Genomic DNA, 26,051 nt, shown 5'->3' on the forward strand with positions numbered 1-26,051 from the left:
TAAGTAATTTCTTACTTGATTTTCCTTCTGTGGTTAATACACAATAGCAAAGAGAATTACACTATCTAGGCACAAGTAAGGTATTGAAACATTTCAAGTACAATATGTACATGAACTTTTCATGAGAAAAAAGCTTGCTGTAAGTTTCCCCATGGTAAAAAAAAATTAAAACAATCATAGAATGACTACAAAAATATAATTACCACATTGTTGATTTGGCTGGCATTAATTTAGAAATCATGAAAAACAGAAATTTGAAATGCAAGATATTTGGGATTTGTAGAGCACTGAGGTTGATATCTGAAAACAAAGTGTTCCTGAATTTACTAAATACATATAGCCTCTGTGATATGATGTGCTGTTTATTTAGTGTTTGACACCAAACCACTGCTGCAGCAACTGAAGTTTACCCTGTGTCAGCAGGAAAGCTGATAAATTCAGCTTGAGAGGTGATCTTTGAATGCCTCTTTCAACTTTACCACTGCCCCCTTACCTGCTGTACAAATCTCTGGTCAATGTATCGCTTCGCAATGCTGGGCTGAAAATCCGGGCTCTCCAAAAACCTCAGGAAAAACTCATACACCAGCTACACACATGGAAATGAAAATTCTGCAGTTAGGAAGTACACCATAACACAGATCTCAGCCTGGTCACCACCACCAAAGGCAGTGGGACTATTCACATGCTTCAAAAGAACAAAAGGAATCAAAGCCTAACACATCACTGCTTAACCACAGATCCAACTGGAATTTACTGAAATAATCACAGTAAGTACCCAGAACATTTTAATTCCCAGAAGAGTCAAAGCTTAATAAATAATCTAGTGAAAATACCACTAGTGGACAAAAAACAAGTTCTAAATGTTACATTCCTGCCATGTTAAGAGCTTATTATGCAGAAATTGGTTACCAAACATTGAGCAGCACTAAGAGTTAAATTAAGTGCTCTAATATTACATAACTCCTTAAAGAGATGAAGAAACATCTACTAAGTGTTCCTGAAATGAAGTTTTGACCACAAACTCTGAAAACAAAAAGTTGTATTAAAACAGCTGAATAAATTCACATAAACTGAAAGAATTCAGATTAAAATTAGGCTTCTATATCCTGGAAACTCATTTGTAGCGTATTATTTCTACTTAGTTCAAGTTCCTATTTGCTACAATCCCACAATGCCCAGAGATAAAAATCCTGACAAGAGATAGAGCTACCAAAGGCCTGGGCTAGCAGAGAGTGGCATGAAGAGGCAGAGCACAAGTCCCACATTTTGGGGTTCATCAGAAGTCCAAGACAAAACACTGCACTTGCATAACAACAGCAGATTAATAAAGTACACAGAAGGCACCTCTTCACTAAGACAGAACTGAGGAAAGATGCCTGATATTTAGATTACATTCAGAGTTGCTCATGTTCTCAATGCCTATTTCATAACTCCATATAATTAAACAGCTGATTAGTAATAACACTACAATGCAATTTAGGTACATAATGCCATCAGTGACTGGGCTTCTAAATAAAACCCATGCAGAGCTGTGCTCATACTCAAAGGCATGAATTTCAACTATTACCACTCTTGAGTACTTAACTAAACTGACAGCCAACACCTGAGTAATTCATAATTATAATTAGGAACCTCACTTCAGAAAAATGCATGACAGTAGGTACTTTTATGTAAAACATCTGAGCTGACAGTTACTTATGCACAGCCTCTAGGAGGGTGTGCTGTATCTGCAAAGCAGAGGCTCACAAACTCAAGCTACCCTTCATTTTGTTCCCCTCGGACAGACTGCAAGAAGAGCTTTTCATACCAGCAGTTTACATAGGAAAACAGGATTGTTAGGGTTGGGAGGCATCTCTGGAAATCATTTAGTCCAACTCCTTGCCAAGGCAGGGTCACCTATGGGGTGAATGTCTCCAGAGAAAGAGACTCCATGACCTCCCTGGGCAGCCTGAACCAGTGCTCTGCCATCCTCAGTGTCAAGTTCCTCATCTGTTCCAGTGTATGGCCACTCCTCCCTGTCCTGGCACCATCCTCTTGGCACCAGAATAGACAACCCAAGAGCAGAATTCTAAATGTTACCATACTCCAGCCTCTGCCTTAGAAAGAGCTCAACCACAGCTGTTTAACACCTCCACAGAGAGTGGAACTGAGAGCACCCTCAGCACGTTTGCAGGTGACACCAAACCCAAACTCAGCAGGTGCCTTGAGCAACCTGATCTCATCTAAGGCGTCTCTTCTCATGGCAGGGGGCTGGGACTAAGGTGATGTTCAAAGGTCCCTTCCAACCCAAAACATGCCCATTCTACTGATCTTTTTCAAACTAGCAACCAGATAAATTTGTATAAAAATGGGCAACATATGGCCAGAGGGGGGTTATATACCACAGCTTCATAGGGATTAATTTTGGAAGTTAATTTAATTCAAGATTTCTGTAATAAATTCCTATATGAAATATTTCTATGAATGACAACAATAAAGAACAGCCATGTGTGATAACTGCCACAATATTAGAAGCTACCACCAGGGGGAAAAATAGAAAATAAAAGTATGTCATGTTACCCACAAGAAAGGACAAGTTGGCCCTGAAACTCTAGAAGAATAAATACAGGATGAAACTCAAAGATTGCAAAGTCCCAGTTGGCGTTCTAAAAAAAAGCTCTGCTGAGCATTTGCAAGCCCTTAAGCTGAGAAAGGGTTAACCATAGGATGATTCAGACCCATCCTCACAATGAAGCTATGGAAGTGACAGATGAAATCCTAGGATGTTCCAGGAAGATACTGACAGCACAGACAGAGATGCAGAGACCTACATGTGCTTGAAGAAATTTATTAAAACCTGGAAGGATACAGAGAAAGAGCCACCAGAACTGTCATGGGATAGAACACTTTCTGAGAGTGAACACTATATTGGCATATTTTGTTTTCCCTAAAAGACAGGGGAGGAAGGATAATTACAGCTTCTTTCCATAAATAGATATACTGACTGCAATAGACATCAAGCTGATGAACTAAGTGAAAAGCACAATGCTGCAACATCTTCTAACAAGCTGTCCAAGATTAAATTCAGGATATCAACTGGCTATGGTAGCAAATAACTTTGGAAATCCTTGTGAGATACATGAAAGCCTCTTTATCCAGGGCATTTCAGAAATCAAGTTGCAGTGGCCATTTCTGGATAAGTCAAACTCCTCCTTCTCTTGTGTGCTAATGTTTGTAAACTTAAAAGCAAAACAGCAGCAATCAAACTAGGGACACCAGAACAGATTCTGGACACAGCTTTCTTAACACAAACATTACTTTTGGAAATAAATCAGGGGAAAGTTATTGGATTTAGTATTTTTTGTTCTCAAAACTGGTCTGGTTGGGTCAAAGAGCTATGAAATACAACTCCTAATGCTTTAGTGATTCAGTCTTGCAGGGACAACTAGAATATTATTGCTTTAAGCCACCAATTCCACCAACTCTGCAACTCCCTGAGCTTCAAAATGCTTTAAATGGTTGGTTTTAAATGCCAACCTGTTCAACCTACTTTGGCTGTTACAAACCATCTTGAGCACTGCTTTAAAGCAACATCTTTCAAGTGCCACTCGTTTTACTGGAGGTCTGGAGTCTTTTGTTGTGGCTACACACACTGGTAACTTACTAAGCAATTATGTCAACAGATTCAAGCAGAGAAGAGTAGAGGTTCAGATTCTTTTTCTTTCCTCTCCCAGAAAACTGGCTACCTGACTGCCAGATCAGGATAAAATTTGGAATCTGTAATTGATCTGTCACAAATCACAGGCACCAAAACATCCACACCTTCCCTCCTTAAGCAGTCCTTTAGACTATGCCAAAAATAATAGTGTATTTTGCTGGGGAGAATGGTTGTGTACAGATTTTATTCCACACAAAAAATCTGACATTTCCAGCAGCTTTGTGCTCCTGAAGGGCAATGAGCAAATTATCCAACTCAGTCTTCTACGGTCCAGTAGCACATCAACTGTAAAAGGACAGAGTGGGAAACACAAAATGTTTCCACTGTGCTGCAAGGAGCGATCTATTCCAAGGCAGGATAAACAACACACATGGGAGAGGGAAATCCACAGCCAGTGACCAGACAGCCTGGCAAAAACTCCCTTGGAAAACAGCAAGGAGGAAACCTGAAAATTTCAAATAATACCACAGGCTACAAACCTCTTTCAATTCCTCTCAGGCAAACCTAAAGCACAATGAACTGATCACAAAATGCACAGGCCCTTTTCTATGAGCAGGACCAGAGTTTAATTATGACCTAAAGTGAACTGAGGTAGCATTTACAAATTTTACCTCTGAGACACAGGTATTTAGAAGTCAGATGGTGCTGCTGCTGACTACAAGAGACATTTGCTTAGCTCTTGCACCCTCCCACCCAACAAAGACAAGCCTCTTACCCAGTTCAGTTATAGCCATTTCTCCTATGAATTAGAACTGGCCTTACATACGAAAATAATTATCACAGCTTTTAACCTGCAGATTTATTTTCTGTGATAACTTAATTCTTGTTTGGTTTAAGTCTGAAATACTCTGCTGAATACATACCTTTTAGAGTCAATACTAGAAGCCCAGTTTTTAAGTAAGAGTTTTTAAAGAAGAGCATTTGTGGATGCATTAGAACTGTAATGTTATAGGGGCAGAGTAGGATTTTAGCTCTTGAGAGAGCAAATGGTATGCACATGTGCAGCAGCTTAATCTACCACTGCTAGGAGCTGCTACTTCACTTTTCTTTCACAGATACTACTCACATAAATTCAGCAATAAACTACCCGAGATATGTGCTTGGACATTTACAGCTTCTAAGAGTTAATTGAAAATAAAACAAAATTCAGCAGCATTTCAAGTCAATCACATGATTGATACAGCAGAGCTATAATAATCAGGAGATGGCCAGGGAAGTGCAACAATGGAATAACCATGCAACTGTTACCAAACAATGATGAGACTGTCAAGTTTTGGCATGGAGGAAGGGAAAAGGGTGGGGAAGAAGGAGGGGATTTCTCTTTGCTCAAAGGACAAATAAAGGCTATTACTCCATTTTTTGTTATTGCCACAAGAAACAGAACTGTTAATATTAACTTATATTTTATTGAAGCAACACTAAAAAGTTGCTCAGCTGCAGAAAACACACCTCATGGGTGAAGAACATAATTACCTGAAGTATCCACAGTTTTAAGACATACATACACCACAATTTAACAGTGCAACCCCTCTGTTTTAAAAACAGTATTTAAGCCACTTAGAAGAGTTACATTCAGCCATATTTATACATGCTAAAAAAAGCACCACTTTTTTTCCCTCTAGAATATAAAAACTCAATTGTATTATAAAAGCAATTTTCTTGTTCTTAACAAAGACACAAAATGACTGAAGTATCCACATTTCTTGCCTTACAAGAAGGCTTGAAAGTAAAGAATCACACACCTGTATGTGGGGCCATGAGGCTTCAAGAGTTGGTTCATCTTCTTCTGGATCAAAATCTGGGTTATCACTAGGTGGAAGTGTTCTGAAAATATTAGAACTAATCTGCAAGCAAAAAAAAATAAAATTACTTTTATCACTGTTTATGCTTTCACAGATCACACTCATTAAGGTACTGCATTTATCCTGAAATCAAATTAAACAAAACCATGTAAAAAAAATAACATAAGAATTCACTACCTCATTTTTTCAAAACTGCAAAATAGAAACAGCCAAAAGTCTGTAAGATGTCAGTGAAAATATGAATTAGTAACTTGTGTCTTAACTGCTTTACAAGCTTGGAGCTAGACATGGTCATATTCCAGACACTTCCCTGAAATTATGGAAGTTTTAAAAAAACATCAGCTTCCCTATCAAAACCATTTTTTAACTACGTGACATCAAGAGCTGTTTTAATATAAGACCACAAGTAAAACATAACTAATCAATTATGATTTAATGAGAGCTCTCTCCACATAGAAGAGACCATGTCTGTCACGTAAGGCAGACAATTCCAAAAATGTATCTTATTTCTACAGTTCTTTACTTGATTTCAAGGTACTTCTGTTTACATTTTTCACCTTTGACTATTTCAAGATGTTTCAGGGGTTTGGAAAGTTAGAAGCACATAACCATTCTAGATTTCCATTTCACATAGTAGCTATTTTTTCTTAAAGTTACTCTAGGTTACTTTTAGTATGATAAAGTCACATCAAATCAATTTCAAAAGGACAAGTTTAAAAAGGTTTCTTCAAGGATTTTTGAACTATATTGAAGTATGGATAGAAGACCATTCAGATGTCAAAGGAAAAATGTCATCTCTAGCATATCCTGGATTTAAATCTCTAACACAAACAAAAGAGAACATGCAGTTCAGTTGATTTCTGCATTTTGTACCATTCTTTCAGGAACAAGTTTAACACCATTTTCCCAATCACCTTTTTAACTCTTTTAGACTTTTTGATCAAATCTGTTTCAAGCAGTTGCTTATCACCCAAGCACAAAAGAAACTATTGGACAGTTTGCAGAAAATCCTCCTGCACATACTCCAAGGAGTCTTCCAGGGTGTTTGAAGAATCTAGCAAAAGGACTTTACAAAGATCCTGAAGTCACCCAGCTGGCTCTGCACACAAGAATCAGCTGCTTCATTAAACAAGATACACAGCTATTGCATAAACTGACTTTTCATTTCTTCCTATGCCCTTTGTTCTGTGTCACTGTCTCCTGTTGGGACATGGCAAAGCTCTTCTGGATTCGAAGGGCAGTGAAGTTCTGTGTGGATGGGCTCAGCTGTCTCTGAGCTTAATGCACAGGAAAAACAACAAAAAAAACAAAACAAAAACCCAAACCAAATAAAACCACCCAAAGAAACAAACAACCCCACAAAAACAGTTGTCCTGTAATGTTGTAAACAGAAGGGACCTGGGATTCCAAAGCTCAAGAACAAAAGACCGGTGGGGGAGGGGGGGGAGAGGAAGGGGAAATAGGAGTCAGAGAACATTCATTTTAATCAAGTTCAAAAACCAGCAGTACAATCCTGGTTGTCTTATTTGCTTTGTTTACTCTTACCAGGTATTCAATAAAACCCTCCAGCTTATGAATCAGGCTCCTACAGAGAATGTTCTACCACTGCTCTCAAGTGTTCTGGTAACATCTCCTGAAAACACTTCTTTTTCTTTCTAGATGCACCTTGCTGAACTGAGCTGGTCAGCCTTGAGCACAGAAGTTGTAAGTTTCATCTCCAAAACAAAGCTACTAAATACACTTCAGTAGGAGAAACAAATAGCAAGCCTCTGAGCCAGGCCTTTGGAAAACCAATTGTAAGATTTTCAGAGTACTCAGACTTCCACTATCATTATTCATCTCTCAACGATATTTGAAATTTAAAATAAACCTTGCACCCTTTTTACCTACTAGCCTGTCTTCCATAAAAAACCAAAACAGTTAATTTACCTTATTATATTTGCAATACTTTTGCAAATTCTTCTCTATATCCTCTCATATTATTTAAAACATTATTTTTCTTTCCTAAGTGGTATCTTATCCCAAAACTGTGATTTCAGAAACACAAATCATAAAAGGTTTTTAAAGCTGGATAGATTTCCAGATAAATCCAGCATCAGCTTTCTAAATAAAAGCCCCAAGTTTTCCAAAAATGACATCAGAAAATGTGCCAGTTAGTGTACTGAGATACAGCAATAATATTTTATTAAAACAAAAAAGAAAAAAAGTCCCTTATTGTCTGTACATTTAATCTAAACATTTGAAAGTACTAGGTTCAATTCTAGTTTCTGAATGTGCAGATTGAGGATAGCTGATTTCTTTTCAATTCTGAATTCACAACTCATACAGCCTGTGAGGACATTCTCATTACATTAGATTTTTATATGCTGCTGGGGAACAAGATGAGGTTGATGGGCACCAGGAGATGGAGAGTTACATTCACTGAACAGGCACTTCTGTCATGTTCCCAAAACTGATACAAGCTAGAACTTTCTAATTTCCCAGGAAGTTTTAAAACTTAAAATATTCACAATGCCAAACCCTAATTTCCTTTTATCTTCAGAGTGCTTTTAACTGAGAATTTCCAAACAGAGAAGATACCAGTTTTGGATGACCCAGAACAGAGGTGCACTGACTGCTGTGCTACACCTTCAAAGCTATTTGTTAGCAAAACTCCTCCTCAGCTGAAGGAAAATCACGTTGCCCAGGGCACCAAAAAGATAGAGTGGTGCAGGACACCTACAGTGTGTCCTGCACATCTGTTTATACACAGACTTTTTTAAATGATGCTGTTCCATCCTCAGTGGCTTGAAATGATACTGGTATCATTTCAAGCTCCCTGCCTGAGGATCCAAGCAGAGCAGAGACAAGCACAGGAGCCTTGGCTCAGCAGCTATCCTGGCAACAGAGACCAGTGAAGGAAAGAATGCCAGACACCTCCACCTCACCTGCACAGACCTTGCCCATGCACTGGTCAGAAAGAACATTTTATTTCCCTTCCTGCTATCTTTAAGGCATTGTTGACTTTGCCTCCCCACAGCTCAGGCGACTCCAAGGAAACCTGTTTGAAACCTGAGGCTGTTTCCTCTGTGAGCTGGAGAGTTGTCCCAGGCCTTGGGAAAGACAAGGGCTTGGAAAGAAATTGTTTCTGCTTCTGCCACTGCTGCTACTCTGGCTTTTCTCAGAGAATTTTTTTAGACTGCTTGTCCTTTACTACCAGCCAGATTATAGCTGGATTTTATTAAGGCCGTTTCTACTTTTTCATCCCAAAACCACACTTCAAACTCTGCAGCAAAACTCAGTTTTCTTTTTCTTTTAACATAGGAACACTGAACAGCCTAACTTAAAACCCAAGAAAACAAAAGTGAAACAGTAACTCTTCAATCTCATTCAAGTTTTGCTACCAAGAAAGGCCTGGAGCCTGACACAGGTGTTCTGTGGAGGGAGAGACAAACCCATGCAGATTTTTTTCTGAAAGCTGGTGCTTCATCCTAATTCACAGCAAAGGCCTTTGCTGCTGCCAGTTGCCAGGGAGATTAGAAATACTATTCAAGCTTGGAGGGATCTTTTGTCTCAAGCTCTCAAAAAGCTCTCACTGAGCATTTAAAGCTCTCACTGAGCTTCTTCACTTTCTGTCATTTTAGAGGAGGAAAGGAGATGGAAATTTGTTATGGAAGGAAAAACAAGCATCCACAGAATCCAATCATTTGCACAACAAAAAAACCTCAAAAGAACAGCTCAACACCACCTTATCTCCAAGAAAAGAAAACAACTCCAATATAAAAGAAAACCTCCCTTCAACAAGCACTATGGGCTAGTTAGTATATTCTTTCTTCTAACAAGGGGCTACAGAGGGCACAGAGAATGAGAAAATACTGCAAGGATTCAGGCTTGCTGCCACCAGCAGCAAGAAAAAAAAGAAGAGGTGAACATACTTTGTCCTTTATTTTCTTATGCAAAAAACATTTAGGACAGAAAACCAGGTCCTTTAAAAAACAAAACTATACAAAACCCCCAGTGTCCTAGATTTTTCTGGAAAACGTAATAAGCATCTGCTGAAACAGCCAAAACGATTAAAAGGGTTCCAATAATCTAGCCCTTCAGTATAATGGCAAAACTTCCACACTTATTTACATTAAAGATCTGATCTTCCCTATCAACTGCCCAGAAAAAAACCCCCAACCAAGCAACAAACAAACCACCAAACAACAAACAAAATGAACCCTAGGAAAAAACTAATTTGTACTGTATAGAGAACTACACAAGTTGCAGGCTGTATATTTGAACTGCTCTGCTTATGTTCCTGAGAACTCTTTTAAAGTCAGTATTTTATCTATGTAAACTTCACCAAAGTTTAGAGAACCATTAATGTAAATGCATGGGCACTAAAGCCATTGTTTTTAGATTTCACACATCTAGGGGGAAAAAAATTCAGATTATTCTCAAATTTCAGATTATTCTCAAGTGTCTTTCAGTTGCATTCCCTGTACATGGGGTATAGGCAGATCAAAAACATTACTTAAGTAGCATTTGAGACTGTACATAAACACCTGGGAAAGTCAGCAGATAACCACAAATATTTTGTTTATTATTCAACAAGCCATTAGCAGTAATTGCATGGGACAAGTCATCCTGTGGTTTGTAACTTCAGCAAACCACTTGGGCTACACTAGTACAGCTCTCCAAGGCCAAAATAATAACAAACAGCCATAAAAAGTATTTACAAAGTAGAGTTGCTTTCTTACACTTTCTGACAAAACTTTCTGCTTTTGCCAGCACCTGCAGCAATCACTACCAGAAAACTTTAGCCTAATTCTCCATTGCTACTAGTAAATAAAGATAGGCAGCACTGAAATATTGCCATTTTCTGAAAGAGAATAAATTAAAACTTACCCAGACTGCAAGTAGCTGCAGTATACCAGTTCTTTCACTTTAATTAACCTGAATGCATCATGTTTCAGCTAATAATTAAAACTTGCAAGTTGTTTGTTTTTACAAGCCTTTCTGAGCCAAGTTATCATTACCAAATTATATTATATTGTATAAGCAGAATAACCAACCACAATTCTGAGTAAATTGCCATTAGAGTCATAAACTCATTTTATTAAAATAAAAACTATAACAAGAGCATTCTACTTACCATTTTCACTATGTCAGCATAAGCTGATTCAACAATCACTCCACGATTTGTTGAAACATATTCAACCAGTTCATTCAGTGTTGCTCTCTTGATTTCTTTGCTTTTCAGGTCTGAAACAGAGTCCATGAAGTCAAAGAGCACACAACACTGTTGCAACTTCTGACAAAAAAGATCTTGCTGCTCATTGAAGGTGGCATCTATAAAAGAAAAGAAAAAAAACCCCAAACACTTAAGTCTGTAGAAGCAAACAGGATTTCTAAATCTATTTTGTTGACAAGAATTTGCATAGCTATGACTTGTTTTTTTAGTGGGGAAGAGTTCTGCTTCAGCCAGCAAACTAATAGCAAATCATTAAGCAATTTTGCCCAAACTGAAAATATCTGTATGTCAGAATGGAAAACCCACCATCCCCAACTTTTGGTACATGAAAGAAATAACGGACAAAGACATGGCAGTAAATTTATTTACCAGCAATGAGTTATCGAATTAACTTTATTTCAAATACATAAATATTAACAAGTCTCAGTTCTCCATCACCAAAAGTCATATCCAGAAGCAGTGCATCAAACTGACCTTTCATTCATCCGATTTGTCTCATTCTGTTCCCTAATCCTTTATTATGTAACCTGCTTAAAAGCTGTAAAATCTGCTTTGAAGGAACCTTGTCTTTTTACCCCAATGCAAAATGCTTCACATACTTTCGACATCATGTGATCAACGTTTCTCTGAAGTAAGAATTCCAATATTTCAAAAGCATTAATCCTGAATTTCAATGCCTTGGTCTAAATAATTTATGACAATCTCAGTCATATAAGGGTTTTCCAAATTTTTTGGCCTATTAAGACAATGTGTTTGACTGTGACTTAGCGTTTTCATTTTAGCATTCAGTACCTCTGTAATCTGATAAGCAGAATTCCTCCATTAGCATTTCACATTTATTCTAAAAGAGACAGATTATCAAGCACTACACTCTTCAAAAATTTAATATATCCTTAATATGTTGTAACTGTTCGAAAGCTGAATGATCATAACAATCATAAAAAAAGTCACTGTTTTAACTGAAAATTTGGTTTGTGTCTTTTGTTCTAGTTTTCAACTGTTCATAGGGGTTCAAAGCCACTGGACCAATACATCATCACCTCAGCTATTAGCCAGTTGGCATTTCACTCACTCTGGTGAAAAAAATCGTATTCCCAATTTTATCTCCAAATAAAGAATGCTCTCCCCTGAAGAATTTTCAAGGCTGGTCTATGGCCTGACTACATCCCTTAGCCTCACTCATTCACTGCAGTATGGCTATGAGCACTGCTGTTTCAGCACCAAAAGCAATTATTAAGACAAGAAAATGCAACTGAGTACTGAAGATCTTAAGCCTCACTTTAAAACCTGAACAAATCACGAAAAATCTCACGCTTCTCTTTAATGTTTTAGAATTATTCTAATTCAACAAACTTCATTAAGTTTATACCTTTAACAGTATAAATAAAGTGTAAATATGATTTTCAGTTCACTCTGATAATGCCTGTTTCTCAAGTTTCCTACCAAAGCACCTTTCACTTAATGGCTGGAATGACAACAGTCAACAGCAGGTGTAATATTCAGCAGTTACCTGATAGAAGAGCTTCATTTCCAATAGCAAAAAGTAATTGCTGAAATGGACTGACACACCTCCACTGTAAGCCATAGTGCCTGCTGTGCCCTGGAAACCCAGGCACCAGAATACTGCATTGTGCTCCCTTTCCCCACCTGACAGTTATGATCCTATTAGCTGAGCATAACAACTTCAGGGAGCTTTTGAACCAGCCAGCAATTACTACTCCCTCACGAAGAACGATTCACACTTTTGAATGTCAATTCTGCCATTTGAACCGTTTTTCTTTTGAAGAAAAAACCTTGCAAGATGCTTATTTCACTCAGATAACTACAAAGACACGAATTGTTACACTCTGCAAAATAATGAACATCAGCTGTAAAAACATTTGTAAGTTACGTAACATTTCAGCTCAGATCTTCGAATATTCTACAGCGGATTGCATGAGTAAGTATTGTATCATAGCAACAAAGCAATAACAGTGGCATGCTTAGGATAAAATCCAAAAAAGCCTAATTTAAGGAACCAACACAGGGAGGGCAGCTTTTTTTGTTGCTAGCCCCAAGCTGATAGCCAGATTAACACAGGAACCAAGCCTACTCTTATTTTCCCTCACTACAAACTCAACTATAGTCTGAGTTAAAGGTCCACAAGTGAGGCACAGCTAATACAACACAGTTAGCTGGTGATAAAAATTTTTCTTAAAAATTAAAAATGAAGTGTCACTAAGCAAAATTTACTTAGAAGTTTCAAAAACCAGCAGACAGCACCTGAATATTTCTAACCATGGTTCAAACAGACTAAAGACCTCAGGGTGAAAGCCAGTAACTGGAATTCGTACAAAGTATTTAAATCACTTATTACCTTCCCTAGGATACCAAATAAATTCCTGCTTTGGCCACTTCTGGTTAGACACCAGAGTAGAAGAGAATCTCTCCCCTGCCATGCATCAGAGCAGTCCATTTCATTAGCAATCTGATCTCTTTCAATTGGACACGTTTCCTCAAATTAAAAACCCAACCATTAATCTGTTTTGTTACCATTAAAACACTTAAAGTAAAACCAAAGTATCTTCTTTTAAGCAAACATCCTTTTTTTGGACTTGCAAGGGGAAACAATTATTTCATCAACTCATCATCTCTAATCATCTGCAAGAGATGAAAATTATGTGCAACCATGGCAAAAATAAGGTAACAAGAAAGCCAGCTCTGTTCTATCAGCGCAATCTGTCTTCATGTGCTCAATCCCTGCTTGACACATTGCACATTTGTCCCAGGAATGTTATGAAAGGTACCATGGGAACAACCAAGTGATTGAGGAAAATTTGTTTGTCATATAGGGCTCTCAACTTTTCAAAGCCTTGCCTTTATCCCAGCACAGTGAAAGCCAGATAATTTTATACCACAACAAAATCATATCACAATAGTTTATTCTAGTTCTAGGAATAAAATAAACTGTGCCACCATAACTGCATAAATACTGGAGCTTTTAGCTTTAGTAGTTGAACAACCCACAGCCATGATTTTTAACCCAGCTTTAATCTAATATTCTGTGAAGATTTACATCGTACATGTGGAGTTTAAGATAATTGCTATTCTTCAAATACCCTAAATACCATAAAGACCACAGAAGATAAATTAGGTTCAAAATAGACAGTGGATGCCTCAATGAAACAACCCTGAATCAAGCATAATGATGGGAAATCCTGAAGACAAAAACTTAACATCCAGCACCAAAAGAATAATTGCAAATTATGATCCACTTTAATCATGACTTGCCTCTGGTCATTTCCATGATAGATAGTAGACAGTTTGTACCTGATTAAAATACTTAATTTAATTGTTGCACTTCATAATACTTAAATTCTCCACAGACTATTTGTACTGTTTACAAACCCCCACTCATTACAGACAGTAGGCACGATAATAAAGGACAAAAAGTAACAAGCAATTTGACTTGGAAGTTCTTCCTGAGCAGAAGTTTTAAAACGTTGAAACTGCATGACCGTACAGATTTATCTCTAAATCGAATGCTTTCAGACTTATAAGGTCATCAATGCAAATTTAAGCACAGAATATTGAGTTAAGAGACTAATCTTTCTAGGGCAGGCCCAAGTAAAATATGGAAAGAAAAAGAATTCACAAGAGCTACCTCAATGGTGCATAAATGGAGACAAAACCACACTACAACCATGTCTTCCTACAAAATATTTATCTCTTACATTTACAGGCCTTCCTCCTGGAAGGAAAAGAAAGACAATTCTCCTTTCTCAACACAATTGTTTACCCAAGACCTTTGGTACAAAGCCAGAGAACCTAACATAATCCTTGATTCATCAGCAGAAACCAGACTTTAAATCCACAAAAACTCTCTCAACTACACAAACGGCAAGTTCAAAATTCATAGTTTTCCTGCCAATACAAAATAAACCCCCTCAAAAATTTGCAAACGTTTTCCATTTATTTTTTTTAACTCTCACTAATTAAATATTTCTATTTTTTCCTGAAGCAGCTACTCCAGGAAGATGAAGAAGCCAGAGAAACAACCAAGGAGCTTTTGTTTGACAGCCTCTTAAAACAGTTCACACACAGCCCTTTCAAGCATTTAGAGGACAATGATATTACAGAATAAAGTAACACCTATCTCCTTTGAAATTGGTGACAATTCTACCTAATACCTTGACAAACTGAACACATGAAGAGGATCATGTCACAGTTGTGCTGCATTCCACAGTGCAAAGTTTAGGACTTAGGCTCTGCTGCCTGGTTACACTTACTGCACTGTTTTTAGCTCAGTGGTGGAGGGATCTGCTGGAGCAGGACAAAGCCTTAACACTGACATCGAGAGAGGAGCATGAGAGGATTGTGAGACACCAAACCTCTGGGTTTGTTTTTGGGGCTTTTCATTTGTAGGAAGCAATGTTTTTGTACAGCTTGCTCCTTTCAGAGACACCATTAGTCTGAAAAGGAGGCAGTGTGATAAACTCTGCCCCACTTACATAAACCAAGCATGGGAGTCCCATTTGACCTCAATGTAATGTTTGGTTTTGTCCCAGGGAGCTCTTGTGTATGTGATTGTTGTGGTCTCTCCTAGTGAGTGTCAGTGCTGATGTCACAGGCATGGCAAAACATTGTTAGGAGATACAGTTTTGGTGCAGTTGATGTTACAACAGGGCACAGAGTGTTTCCAGGTTCTCAGAAGTCTCCATCTGCAGCCTGACAGGCAGCAAAGCTGCTGGCTGACAGAGACTGAGAGAGGTCTCTCTCCTGCTACTCCCTTTTCCATTTACTCCTCCCTTGCCCTTCTCCGTTCCAGTCACATCCATCCATCAGCACTGGCTCTGGAACTCGTCAGGCTCCTCCTAAGCTGCCTTAACTCAATAACATGGTCATATTAGTGAGGTTAAATGGCTTCTGGAGGGGCCTGATGTGCATCAGCTCTGGCACAGGATTACAGACAGGAGCAGAAGCTCTCTGCAGTGAGCTGCTAAGTCAGTTTACCATCTCCTCTGGAACCCTATCATCCAAGTACTTGAGGCATGAGATAATGTGTAGGTAAGACTTTTCACTGAAGTTAGAGACTTTTGAGAATAACACATTTTGGATTTTGTGTTTGTTGAGAGGTTTGGTTATTTTGGGGGTTTTGTTTTGTTTTAAATCACTTTAAGCTCCTTTTTAAAGAAAAAATGTACCCCCATATACCTGGCTGGTTTTGTTTTCTTTTAAATCACTTTAAGCTCCTTTTTAAAGAAAAAATGTACCCCCATATCCACCCACAGGAGAAGTTCCCACAATTCCAGCTCTTGGCAGCTCAACAGCCCCACTGAAACTGATGGGGCTACTCAGATGAGCTCTGGGCAGCACCACAGGCATCCAAGGAACTTTTAATCAATATTTTCAAGTTTTCCACATTAAAAAAAATCTTTGTCACCCTAAAGAATAAGCACTATCTTTTAGCAGACCAGGGTTGTAGGTTTTCCCTCTGCCCCCTCCAAGAGTTCAAATAATGTATTTTCAAATTACCTGTTACCCCAAAACCTACAGCTGTTGCTAGGACTCCAGAAGGGGCTGAGTGAATTTTTCTCCATGTTGTCAGTAAACAGAACTCTGATTTTCCAGGACAGATGAGGGAGTCAGAACAACATTATGCATCCTAAAAGTTAACCAGCTCCCTATTCAATAGTAAGTTTGTTCACAAGAGAAGGAGATTTATAAGACAATGAAATAAAAATGCATTTTCAATCATTATTGAAAGGAAATTTATACTACCCATAGGAGATAAACAAAAACCAAAATAAAACAAAAAACTCACACAAAACAAACACAAAAAGGACTTGGCACAGAATTACCAAGTTGGTCAATCTTATCTAGGACCTAGGTACTCACACAAACATTTAACCTCTTAATTTCAGAAATCAGGACTGCAAAGGCAATCAAGAGAACAAGATGAGCTTCTCCTGTACTTCCATTTTTAAGTAAACTATTCTGCAGATGGTCATCAGGCAAGACTTGCACACAGTGGCACCTTCCACATGGTAAGTCTCCACTCTCTTTTGAAATAGTAAGAAAATCAGAAATTTTGCTCACTGGAATATTCTCAATTAAAGATTAATTCTGTGATACATACCAGGGAAGGAAAAAAAAAAGGAAATCACAGAAGTAAAACTAGATGAGAATAGCAATCAACAATTCCTTTTATTCATATGCAGCACTGTGATTTAGAGGGTTAGTTACAAGTCTAGGCTACAGATAATTTTTAAGTCATGTAGTAAAAAGTACTCCTGGAAACTTTTCTCCCACCCAGTAAGATATTGCTTGTTCAGTCTCATCTGCTGCTCCACGTGGCCAGCAGTTGACCTCAACAAATCAGTCCAGAAAATCTGAAAAGCCCATGCTGATCTAACAACATCTGTCACAAATTCTGTGACAGGCTTCTTGCAATGATAATGAACTGCAAGTGTCTTATCTAGATTGTTTCTACCTTCTATCTTCCAGGCTTTCTTATAACCTCATAAAGTTAAGAGTCTCCAGCTACTACCATGTTAAATCCCTTGATTTTAATTAAGATTTGAGTCAACCAAGACACTTCAGAGAGTAAGAAAGTACTGAAATGCTTTCATATTAATAGCCCTATTTCTTAGTGTTTAATTACAGAAGACAACAAACAGTTAAGATGCAAAAATACAAATGATCCTCTTGGTCCTTGAAGTTAGACTCTAGTAACTGGGCCTGCCACAATTCACCTTATTTCTACCACACTTTCTAAAAATAAGAAGAATTAAAGCACCATGGATTCTTTAAACAAATAAAAACTCACCCAGCATACCAATCACTGGAACAGGAACAAAAAAACAGCCTAAAGTCACCCCTAACAAAAGGTACAAGTTTAACAATGCAAAGGTTACCTCAAGAGCACACCAGCAGTTCAGAATCTTGGTGAAATTCAGTTCCATGCAACAACAAGGAAAAGCAGGGGAAAAATTGTCCAGTGGACTGACACAGTTGAATCAGTGCTGCTTTTGACAGTACTGAGGAGTTGAGGAATTTGCACATGGCTAACCATACGCAGTTTTGTTAGAGTGAAACTATTTATTAGAAAAGGCAAAGAAGTTTCACTTCTCACACAGCTCAAGTGTTATATTTTCAAAAAACAATTACTCCCCCACTGCTCTTGTACTTGAAACAAGCTTGCTCCCACCTATAAGCCACTATAATGCTCTCCAAGGCATTCATTTATGACTTTGGCACACACTGCTACTGTATTTGCTGTCATCATTTAAAACCCATAAAGCAGTTTTACTGACTGATCATATGGCAGGGTAAGCCTTTTTTGAATATACCCAGAGCCTCTAAAAAATTAATTTAAAACAGGAACTTGCCTCTTTAATGAAGAGACTTCTGAAATTAAGGGTGCTAAATCCTACAGTGGAATTCATATGCATAGCCAGGTCATTCAGTCAGGAAAAGAGAGCAATTGACTTTTCGAAAGGGAAATTGTTTCTCAGAAGATGCAAATATCGAATAGACAGCACCTTTAGCTTAAAATTACAGAAATTGATACACAGGCCCAAGAACCAAAACTGCTTTCCCAAACAGCAATGACAGCTCCTAAACAGCTTTTTAAATAATGAAATGTAACAAAGGCTTTTGTTATGGTAAAACAAGAGATGCTTTCAAGAAGTCCTCCTAACAAGAGAGCAAATAAAGACCAAGGTAAAGCCCTGTGTATGTAAACAGGTCATTTCTTTAAAATCTAAGTCAGGTTACACTGAACAAGCCACAAGGTGAAAGTACCCAAAGATGATGCACAAGCAACTTGTTACTCCAGGTAATTCACTCTTGTGCCAGGAAAATGAACCACCAGCAAAACCCAAGGGACTACAGAAATGGAAGGACACTGGAAATCAAGCTTCTGAAAGTGTCAAATCGAAAAGATCAGAAGGGACAATGGGTATGATGCTCCATGTTCTCAAAACATGACATTATTTACACTTTTCCACAAATTGAAGCACTTGCCCTTACAGAAATGCCATTTATCAAAGTGTAATGGTTCAACAAAATACTGGATTTTCACATGTAATTTTGAATATCCAATAAAGCCCTTGAGGGTGTGACAAGGATGAGGGTGTCACATCTACCCTGCAAAGAATTAAAAGAATAATCTGAGCAGCTCTGCTCCCTGTTTTGCCCCCCAATAGCTGTACTGCCCTGCACAAATTTTACCAGGGCACACAGCCAAGAAGCAGGTGACAAAGTTGTATGCCACACAGGCTCAGTAAAAACTTCAGCTTAATACTTGTTATCTTGGACTGCATAAATAACATTTTCAATTCACGGGGACCTAAAACACTTTGCTTGAACGAAACAAATTGATTTGTACCTTGTAAGTCTGAAGGGACAGCAAATGTATTTACAATTTAAGTTCCCTTTACATCAACTGCAAAACTCCTGTCTGACATTATGGTAGTTTATAATTAATGAGCGGTAATTATGAAGCGTGCCATAAGTGGATCTGTGTTGCATATTATTAACAGATTAAAAATCTATTAACTTCCCTATCATTTCCTCACCATATCTAAGTATAAAATTAATTTTGAGTACGATGAAGTTGCTCCAGTTTGACATCACACTAGAACATGCAAGTCAACACAAAACCAGTTTATTTGCCAGAAACTGAAGAAACACGCATGTAATTTTCACATGGCAATATTAGTGCTAAGTGAAATACAAAAATACCCTTTATTGAAATCAAGGGTAGCTGTTAAACACAATTTAACAAGAGTACAGAAACTTATTTTGTAATTAATTTAGCACTTAGCTTTTAAACGTGAAGGAGATGTATAGAGAAGTAATTTAATATGAAACATGTGCCAGAGGAAACAGCAAATCTAACTTTCCAAAACACAAGGAAAACCCATCTCTTCCTTTGAATTCCTGTGAAAATCTGTGTGGAAGTTACAAGTACTGGATGAACTCCTTGGATAAACACATAGTTTACAAATTAGCTAAACAAGTATTTCTTAGTTTTCAAAATCTTCTTGGATCAATACTGAGACACTTTATAATTATGTTGCATTGGAAAGAATTATGATTAAATTAGACAGGGAACACAGGTGAAATCCTGGTTGTGCTGCATTTAGTGGCCCAACTCCCAACCTGAACGAGAACAGATCATCCTGAGCAGACAAATAGCAAACATTTCTGAGATCTCTTTGCTTAATTTAAGTGAAGTAGACATTTAGCCTCATAAATAAGAGGTTGAGGTAATTTTTTCATCAATTTCAAGCATACTCAAACAGTTACACTCTACCAAGAACTCTAAATATGAAGTGTTCAGTGATGAGGGAACCTGCAATTTAAGTCCTCTCCCATTTGGCAAAATCTCTTGGCTATTTTTAAACTCAATTTACATCATTTTGATGTATTTGGTTTATTTTGATCCCACTTCCTATTCTTAAGGGAAAATGAAGAAATATGTATTACTAAACCCTGTCCTTCCTGACTTCACTGTGGGACCAAGCCCAAGTCTCCCAAGAGGGTGCTGATACTCACATCTTTATTTTTCTCCTCAAAACAACAACAACTGCTTTCCTACAGAATCCAACTATGCTAAAATGCACAAGTTTGTTTCCCATACATAAATCAAGACCTAAGCTCAGTTCTCACTATTTGTTGCTTTTACATAGACAGGGAATCAAAATTTTGTTGCTTAACAGGAGTTCAATCTTACATGTATGTCATATTTCAAGCCTAGAATTTGTAATGGAAAATACAGTAGGTTTTTCAAAAGTTTTACACAATTACACTAAATTAGAACCTTTTTCAAAAAGCCCACTTTTTCTTCTCCTATACTCTCCCATACAATTTTACTTGGGATGAAATTAATAAAATAAAATCTGTGCCCATGTATTTTGAAGGACCAAGCATCTACAGAAATAAACCTATTAAATCACTTCTAAAAGCTCACTTGTTCATGCAGTGGTGCACTCTGCTAATCCTTTAATGCAGCTATAGTAGAAATGAAGCTGTTTCCCCCTTCATATTTAGAGACATTGCTGTGACTTTTTATTCCTGATCATTTTCAGATCAGCCTTCCTGCCCCATGCTATACTGTCCTCCTCTAAACTTGCTCAACCTACCTCCTCTTTCAGTTCTGAGAAAATCAACTGTGCCACTCTCATTGTCTGTCACCCACAGCTTGCCAACTCTCCAAGCGTGTGATGGTCTCAGATATAAACTTCTAAACAATCATTTGATACTTGCATAAAATGTGGAAAGCTTTTCTCCTATTGTAAGGAGTAACTTTATCATCTTTTAAATTCATAGTGTTTTAAAAAATGATTTACTAGAAATAGAACATCTTCCTTTTGCAGCATTCTTCTTGAATAGACATGCACATATATAATTTTTGCTGTTACTCTCACCTCAACCTCCCAACTCCTCAGCAAAATTTGTATTTCTCTTCTGAATCCTATCATATCAACAAAGCTGACAAAACCCATCTATTTCACCAAAGCTTTGCTTGGTAAGATCAAGATAAACAATGGAAAAGAGAAGAAACTTAATATGAGAATGAGACAGAAATCTTTTCCAATAGTAAAAGGCAATGCAACAGCACCATTTCTATTTTTTAATCTATAGCCTCTTTTTTCACCATGTCCATTGCAGCAGTACATGCTACTCCTTCAGCAGGATACAGGTCTACTGAATTCTGATCAGACAACTGCTTGTTCCTGTAGCCTCCATGCCCTTAAGATACTGAGACTTGGTATCCTGCATTTACATTTCAGCAGCCTTTCCTAGCTTCACTTCCCACCCCCAAATGGACAGTTATGCTCTCCTCGACTTTAAATTCTCAAGGAAAAAACCTCTCATTTGATGAACCAGCTAATCTGCAAACAGCTCCTGATGTACAGAACAAAAACCCTAAGCCTATGAAGTTTCAGGAAGATCATGGGAAGTTCAAAGTCCACGGCTGCAACGAAAAGTTACGGAGAAATTAGAAGAGAACATGTTAAGAAATATTTCCAGAAAGTTTCACAGACAACAGGAGTGTTGGGACTCCAAACACTGAGCTTCCTGCAGCCACTAGAGAAGAGCTGGCTTCTGCCCTCTTTTCCCACTTTGGCTTTTCCATCATCTCAGCAGTTCCATACCCTGTCTCCACCTGAAATGTACCCCCGGGCTCTTGCTTGTAGAAAATGACAGGTTTTGCCTACACTTGCTGTCTGACTTTGCCTACTGCTGTCCTAGCAGGACTGCAGACAAGAAGCCCAAACAAAGGCACACAGAGCAGCCTCCCAGAGCGTGGCAGATGGGAGCAGCACAGCAGATCCTGAAGGAGCTCTATGGACCAGCACCAACTCATCAGTCCTGCTGCTGAGCTACAGCAGCTACAACTGGACCAAACAAAAATTTGGACCACATGAGATTCATCTGCATTAAGAACCACGTGCTAAGCTCCAAAGTACAGCAAGTATTAAACATCAACACAATTCATGGTTTGGGGTTTTTTTTAATATTGACATTATAGAATTTATCTTTCCTCTAGTGTTCAAAGTAGTTTTAATTGGTTTTGCTGAAAATAAGAAAATTAGCCGGAGGAAGAGTTGCAAATAAAACTGTCCATACTTGGCATGGAAAACTTCAGTCCAAACAGTTCAGCAATGTTGTGAGCAGCTCAGAATAAGGTCTTGTGGAGGAAAACTGAAGGCAACCTTAACCTTAATGATTAATTCTGCTTTCAAGTCAGAAACATACCATGAAATAGCATCTTGTAGACAACATCATTCACTGGCCACAAATTCAGCAAAACTTGAGAGAAACTAGTTCAGTAATTCTCTGATGGAATCAATGATTCAGACTTTAAAAAGAAGCTGTCACCATCCAGTTTCTAGTAGAGCATTTTACCAAGGGAGTCTTCTAAAACAGGTGAAATTTACTACCTATTAATCCAATTGGGCTGCAGCTGCAACCCTCCAAATCCACATGCTGCTAAAACCATAATTTTAACCTGCTAGATTAAAACAAGAGTCAGGACAACGAGGGTATAGAAGCTAAATTTTATAGCCTTCTCACTGGAGGAGTCTTTTTTTCATGAGAACACAACACCTGTCCCCTCTGTGCTTTAAAAGAATATTAATCTGTCCAGAACTGTTGGCATGACACCTTTTCAAAAGCACTGAATAATTTTAAGATAGATGTTAAAAAAAAGTCAAATCTATAGATTGAAGTAATCATCTTTTGATCAGATAGCCTGCAGCAATAACTAATTCCATTTGTATTTCCTACAGCAGCTAACATTAAATTCAGCACCTGCAAAACTACTATCTGACTAAACCAGAAAGCAATGAATATGGAAAAAGAAATCTGATACTAAGCTGGCACATGGAAGATGTGAAAGATTGAAATAGAAAAGTTCATGTGAAGACAGTCAATAGGCTCTATATTTAGGAGCTGCTTTTGATGGAAGTATATTCTAAGACCAAAAATTCAAGTCTACAGATAAAAAGGTCAATTTGTTAAGAATAAAAATCAAAATGTTCCACTCCATAAACTAGGAACAGTTCCTTAATATAGAAAAAAATTCAAACAGCTCGTTTTTCATGGAACTACCACAGCTTTTTCATCTGTTCTAGGTTGTTTATTTCTCAAGACTGTAACTTCACTAAAAAGGAAGTTTTGACTACTTCATAGTACGTCCTGCTGAGATTATAGTAAGAGGTAAACATAAATTCCTCATAGAACATCCTCATTCTTCATCTGAATTAAAGATTCTCACTTTAACGAAAAACTCATCCAAGATGATCACAGTTGCAAGGGATGTTGAATACAAAAGGTGAAGGATGGAGGACTACAGAAGAGGAAATAACAATGAATCATGAGGGACACAAAAAAACAAGTGCAAATCTGAGAGAGAAAGCTGTCCTTTCACTTATAAATATTTATTAGGGCTGTAGTAAAAGTAAACCATTCTAAAACTTTGAAGCATATTTTCCCTTGGGGAGCAAAGGCAACTTAATAGGACAAGAAAATTCCTCTCAGCTCTTTTTAATTCCACTTATTTATGTCACTCTGAAGCACACACTCTGTGAGTCAAAACCACTCAAAGTGTGAGGCTTGAACTGATCCTCAGATTTAATAACATTAAAATTTTACCTATCAGCAAGGTTACCAGGCCTCTCTGCAACATTCCTACAAAAGCTTGGCTTGAACAAAGCAACCAGTTTTCAGCCAAAGCCAAGCTCTCTCTCAAGGGTTTAAGTAAAGAAAGTAACCAGAGTTAACACCTATTTTACACCTTGTATTTGAATGCTGACACTACATACTGGGAAGTCTTCTTAAAAGTGTCTTCTATTCCAGTACCCTCCACCTCTGTAACTCTGAGCCCCACAGAGATCCCTCCAACAATTGCTAGTCCATGGCTGAAAGATTTCTGGACCACGTTCCAATTCTTCTCTTGTGAGGGTAAGAGGCATCAGGAAATGTTTATTCTTTCCAGCTGCAGCTGACAAGTTTGGTACACAGAAGAAAAGAAATCTATTTGCTTTACAACCTGACAGGCCATATTAACTGTACTAAATAAAAGCAACAAGTTCTGTTTTCTGTTCACCACTTTCCACCTGTATTTCTACAGGCTGCTGCAACCAAAAGTGACAGAGACAAGCATGCATACACCTACTGGATAGAGTCAGATCAGGCTCCAAGGTCAAGCTGCATCTCTTTTTCAAAAATGAAGCTAACTGCCATGTTCTATTGCAGTCTCTTAAAACGACCTCCTATTGGGACAAAATTATCACTTCTTAAGACAACAAAAATAACACTTCCTTTGCTAGATTTCTTTAAAAGCAACACTCACAGAATTGTCCATGAATTACAAAATCCTGCTGTGTTCCAGCACATTAGTCTGGCTGAAGATTCTTCAAAATTCTTTTTATTACACAAACTTTAGGTAACAAAATGAAAAGAAGGTGGGGGGGTGATTAAACAACCTTTTTTTCTTTTAAATATAATCACTGTGTCTTCACTATTTCTTATTCAGTTGTTAAATTATACAGTAAGATGGACACTGTCCTGAATAACAATGCTTTAGGAAATCTCCTAAATTAACTGAACAACAAATTACTAAATTATTTTGAGTATCCTGCCATCAGCCACTTTTTGCTGAGCTTTCACCTACACAGGACAGGTATCATCATAGCCAAAGATAAGCTGAATGCTAACCACAACACAGTTTTACCATCCCTCCTCTCCATCTCACTCCCCCAAAAACACCTCCGAAGGGAAGAGTTCCTGCTGCTGGGGACTGTTATCCACCACTAGAGATGTGCTGTAGGAGAAGAAATACACAGCCAAAGCATAGAATTTTGGTAATTCAGAGCAGCAGTACAATTAACTGCAGAAATATGTAATTTTTAGATTATCTGTCTAAAGGCTTTGAAACAATGCAACTCTGAAAGTGTGTCTCACCATGTGAGCTGGCCATGCCAGTGGCAAAAAATCAGCACCTACAGAAAAGGAAAAATCCCACAACACTCTCTACCCAAGAAGGTACTTTCTAAAGTGATGGGTAACTTCTGTTTTTCTTCTGGAACATCTCTCCCTCCAGTAAAATAGATGTAAGTGCTTTAGGCCAGTCTGGCAAACCTACTGGGGAGTTTTAAAATACTGTTTATACTTATTTTAGAATATTATCTCTTAAAAGTGATGAAACAAGACAATACCTATAAAGAAGATGAAATATTTTACAGCAGCATAACGCCAAACTGCTTTTTAATCTAAAAATATTCCATTTTCTCCCAATACACGTTTGAAATACCTCAGGTTTAACATTTATTTGAAGAATGTCTGTAAAAGTAAAAACTTATTCTAATTACTAAGTGTATGCTGAGCATCTGTAGGTATCATTAAAATGACTGTACTTTCCTTTTCCAGCCCATCCCTGGGAATTCCTGCTCATGATTCTATAGATAATACCACACTGGCAGCATCAAAACTATTGCTGAATTGCATATCAACTTTCAAGAATAAAGCAAAGATTTATCTTCCCAAGACACATGTGATTAGATCAAATAGTTGTATTAAACAATCCATTTTGTAGAGAGAGCAAGCTCTTTCTAGAACCTTTTTTGGTTTCAGGGGCAAGGAAGGTTTAAGAGGAAAAGGGAGAGAGGGAGCATTATGAAAAGAAACCATCCCAATGCCCACAGCTACATTCAGGACAAATTCTAACACCACAAACCTAAGGGAGAAAAACAAGCAAAAGGAGTGCTGCTTGACTTTCTGCAAACTGGCTACTTGGGACACTACAGCTCATAAAAGTGTATTCAGCCCACAATTTCTG

At 37.8% G+C, this 26,051-nt stretch overlaps 1 protein-coding gene across 1 annotated transcript in view; it reads right to left on the bottom strand.

The window, feature by feature from the left end:
- The window catches only part of PPP2R5A (protein phosphatase 2 regulatory subunit B'alpha), a 42,441-nt gene that overhangs the window by 13,779 nt on the left and 2,611 nt on the right, over positions 1-26,051 (bottom strand). The window contains exons 2-4 of the mRNA XM_009096418.4: positions 10,619-10,815; positions 5,440-5,541; positions 494-586 (exon numbers count right to left, since the gene is read on the bottom strand). Coding sequence (XP_009094666.1) covers positions 494-586; positions 5,440-5,541; positions 10,619-10,815 — 392 coding nt within the window. The remainder of the gene's footprint in view (positions 1-493; positions 587-5,439; positions 5,542-10,618; positions 10,816-26,051) is intronic.

This window comes from Serinus canaria, chromosome 3 (genome assembly GCF_022539315.1).
Source record: "Serinus canaria isolate serCan28SL12 chromosome 3, serCan2020, whole genome shotgun sequence".
Classification (NCBI taxonomy): Eukaryota; Metazoa; Chordata; class Aves; order Passeriformes; family Fringillidae; genus Serinus; species Serinus canaria.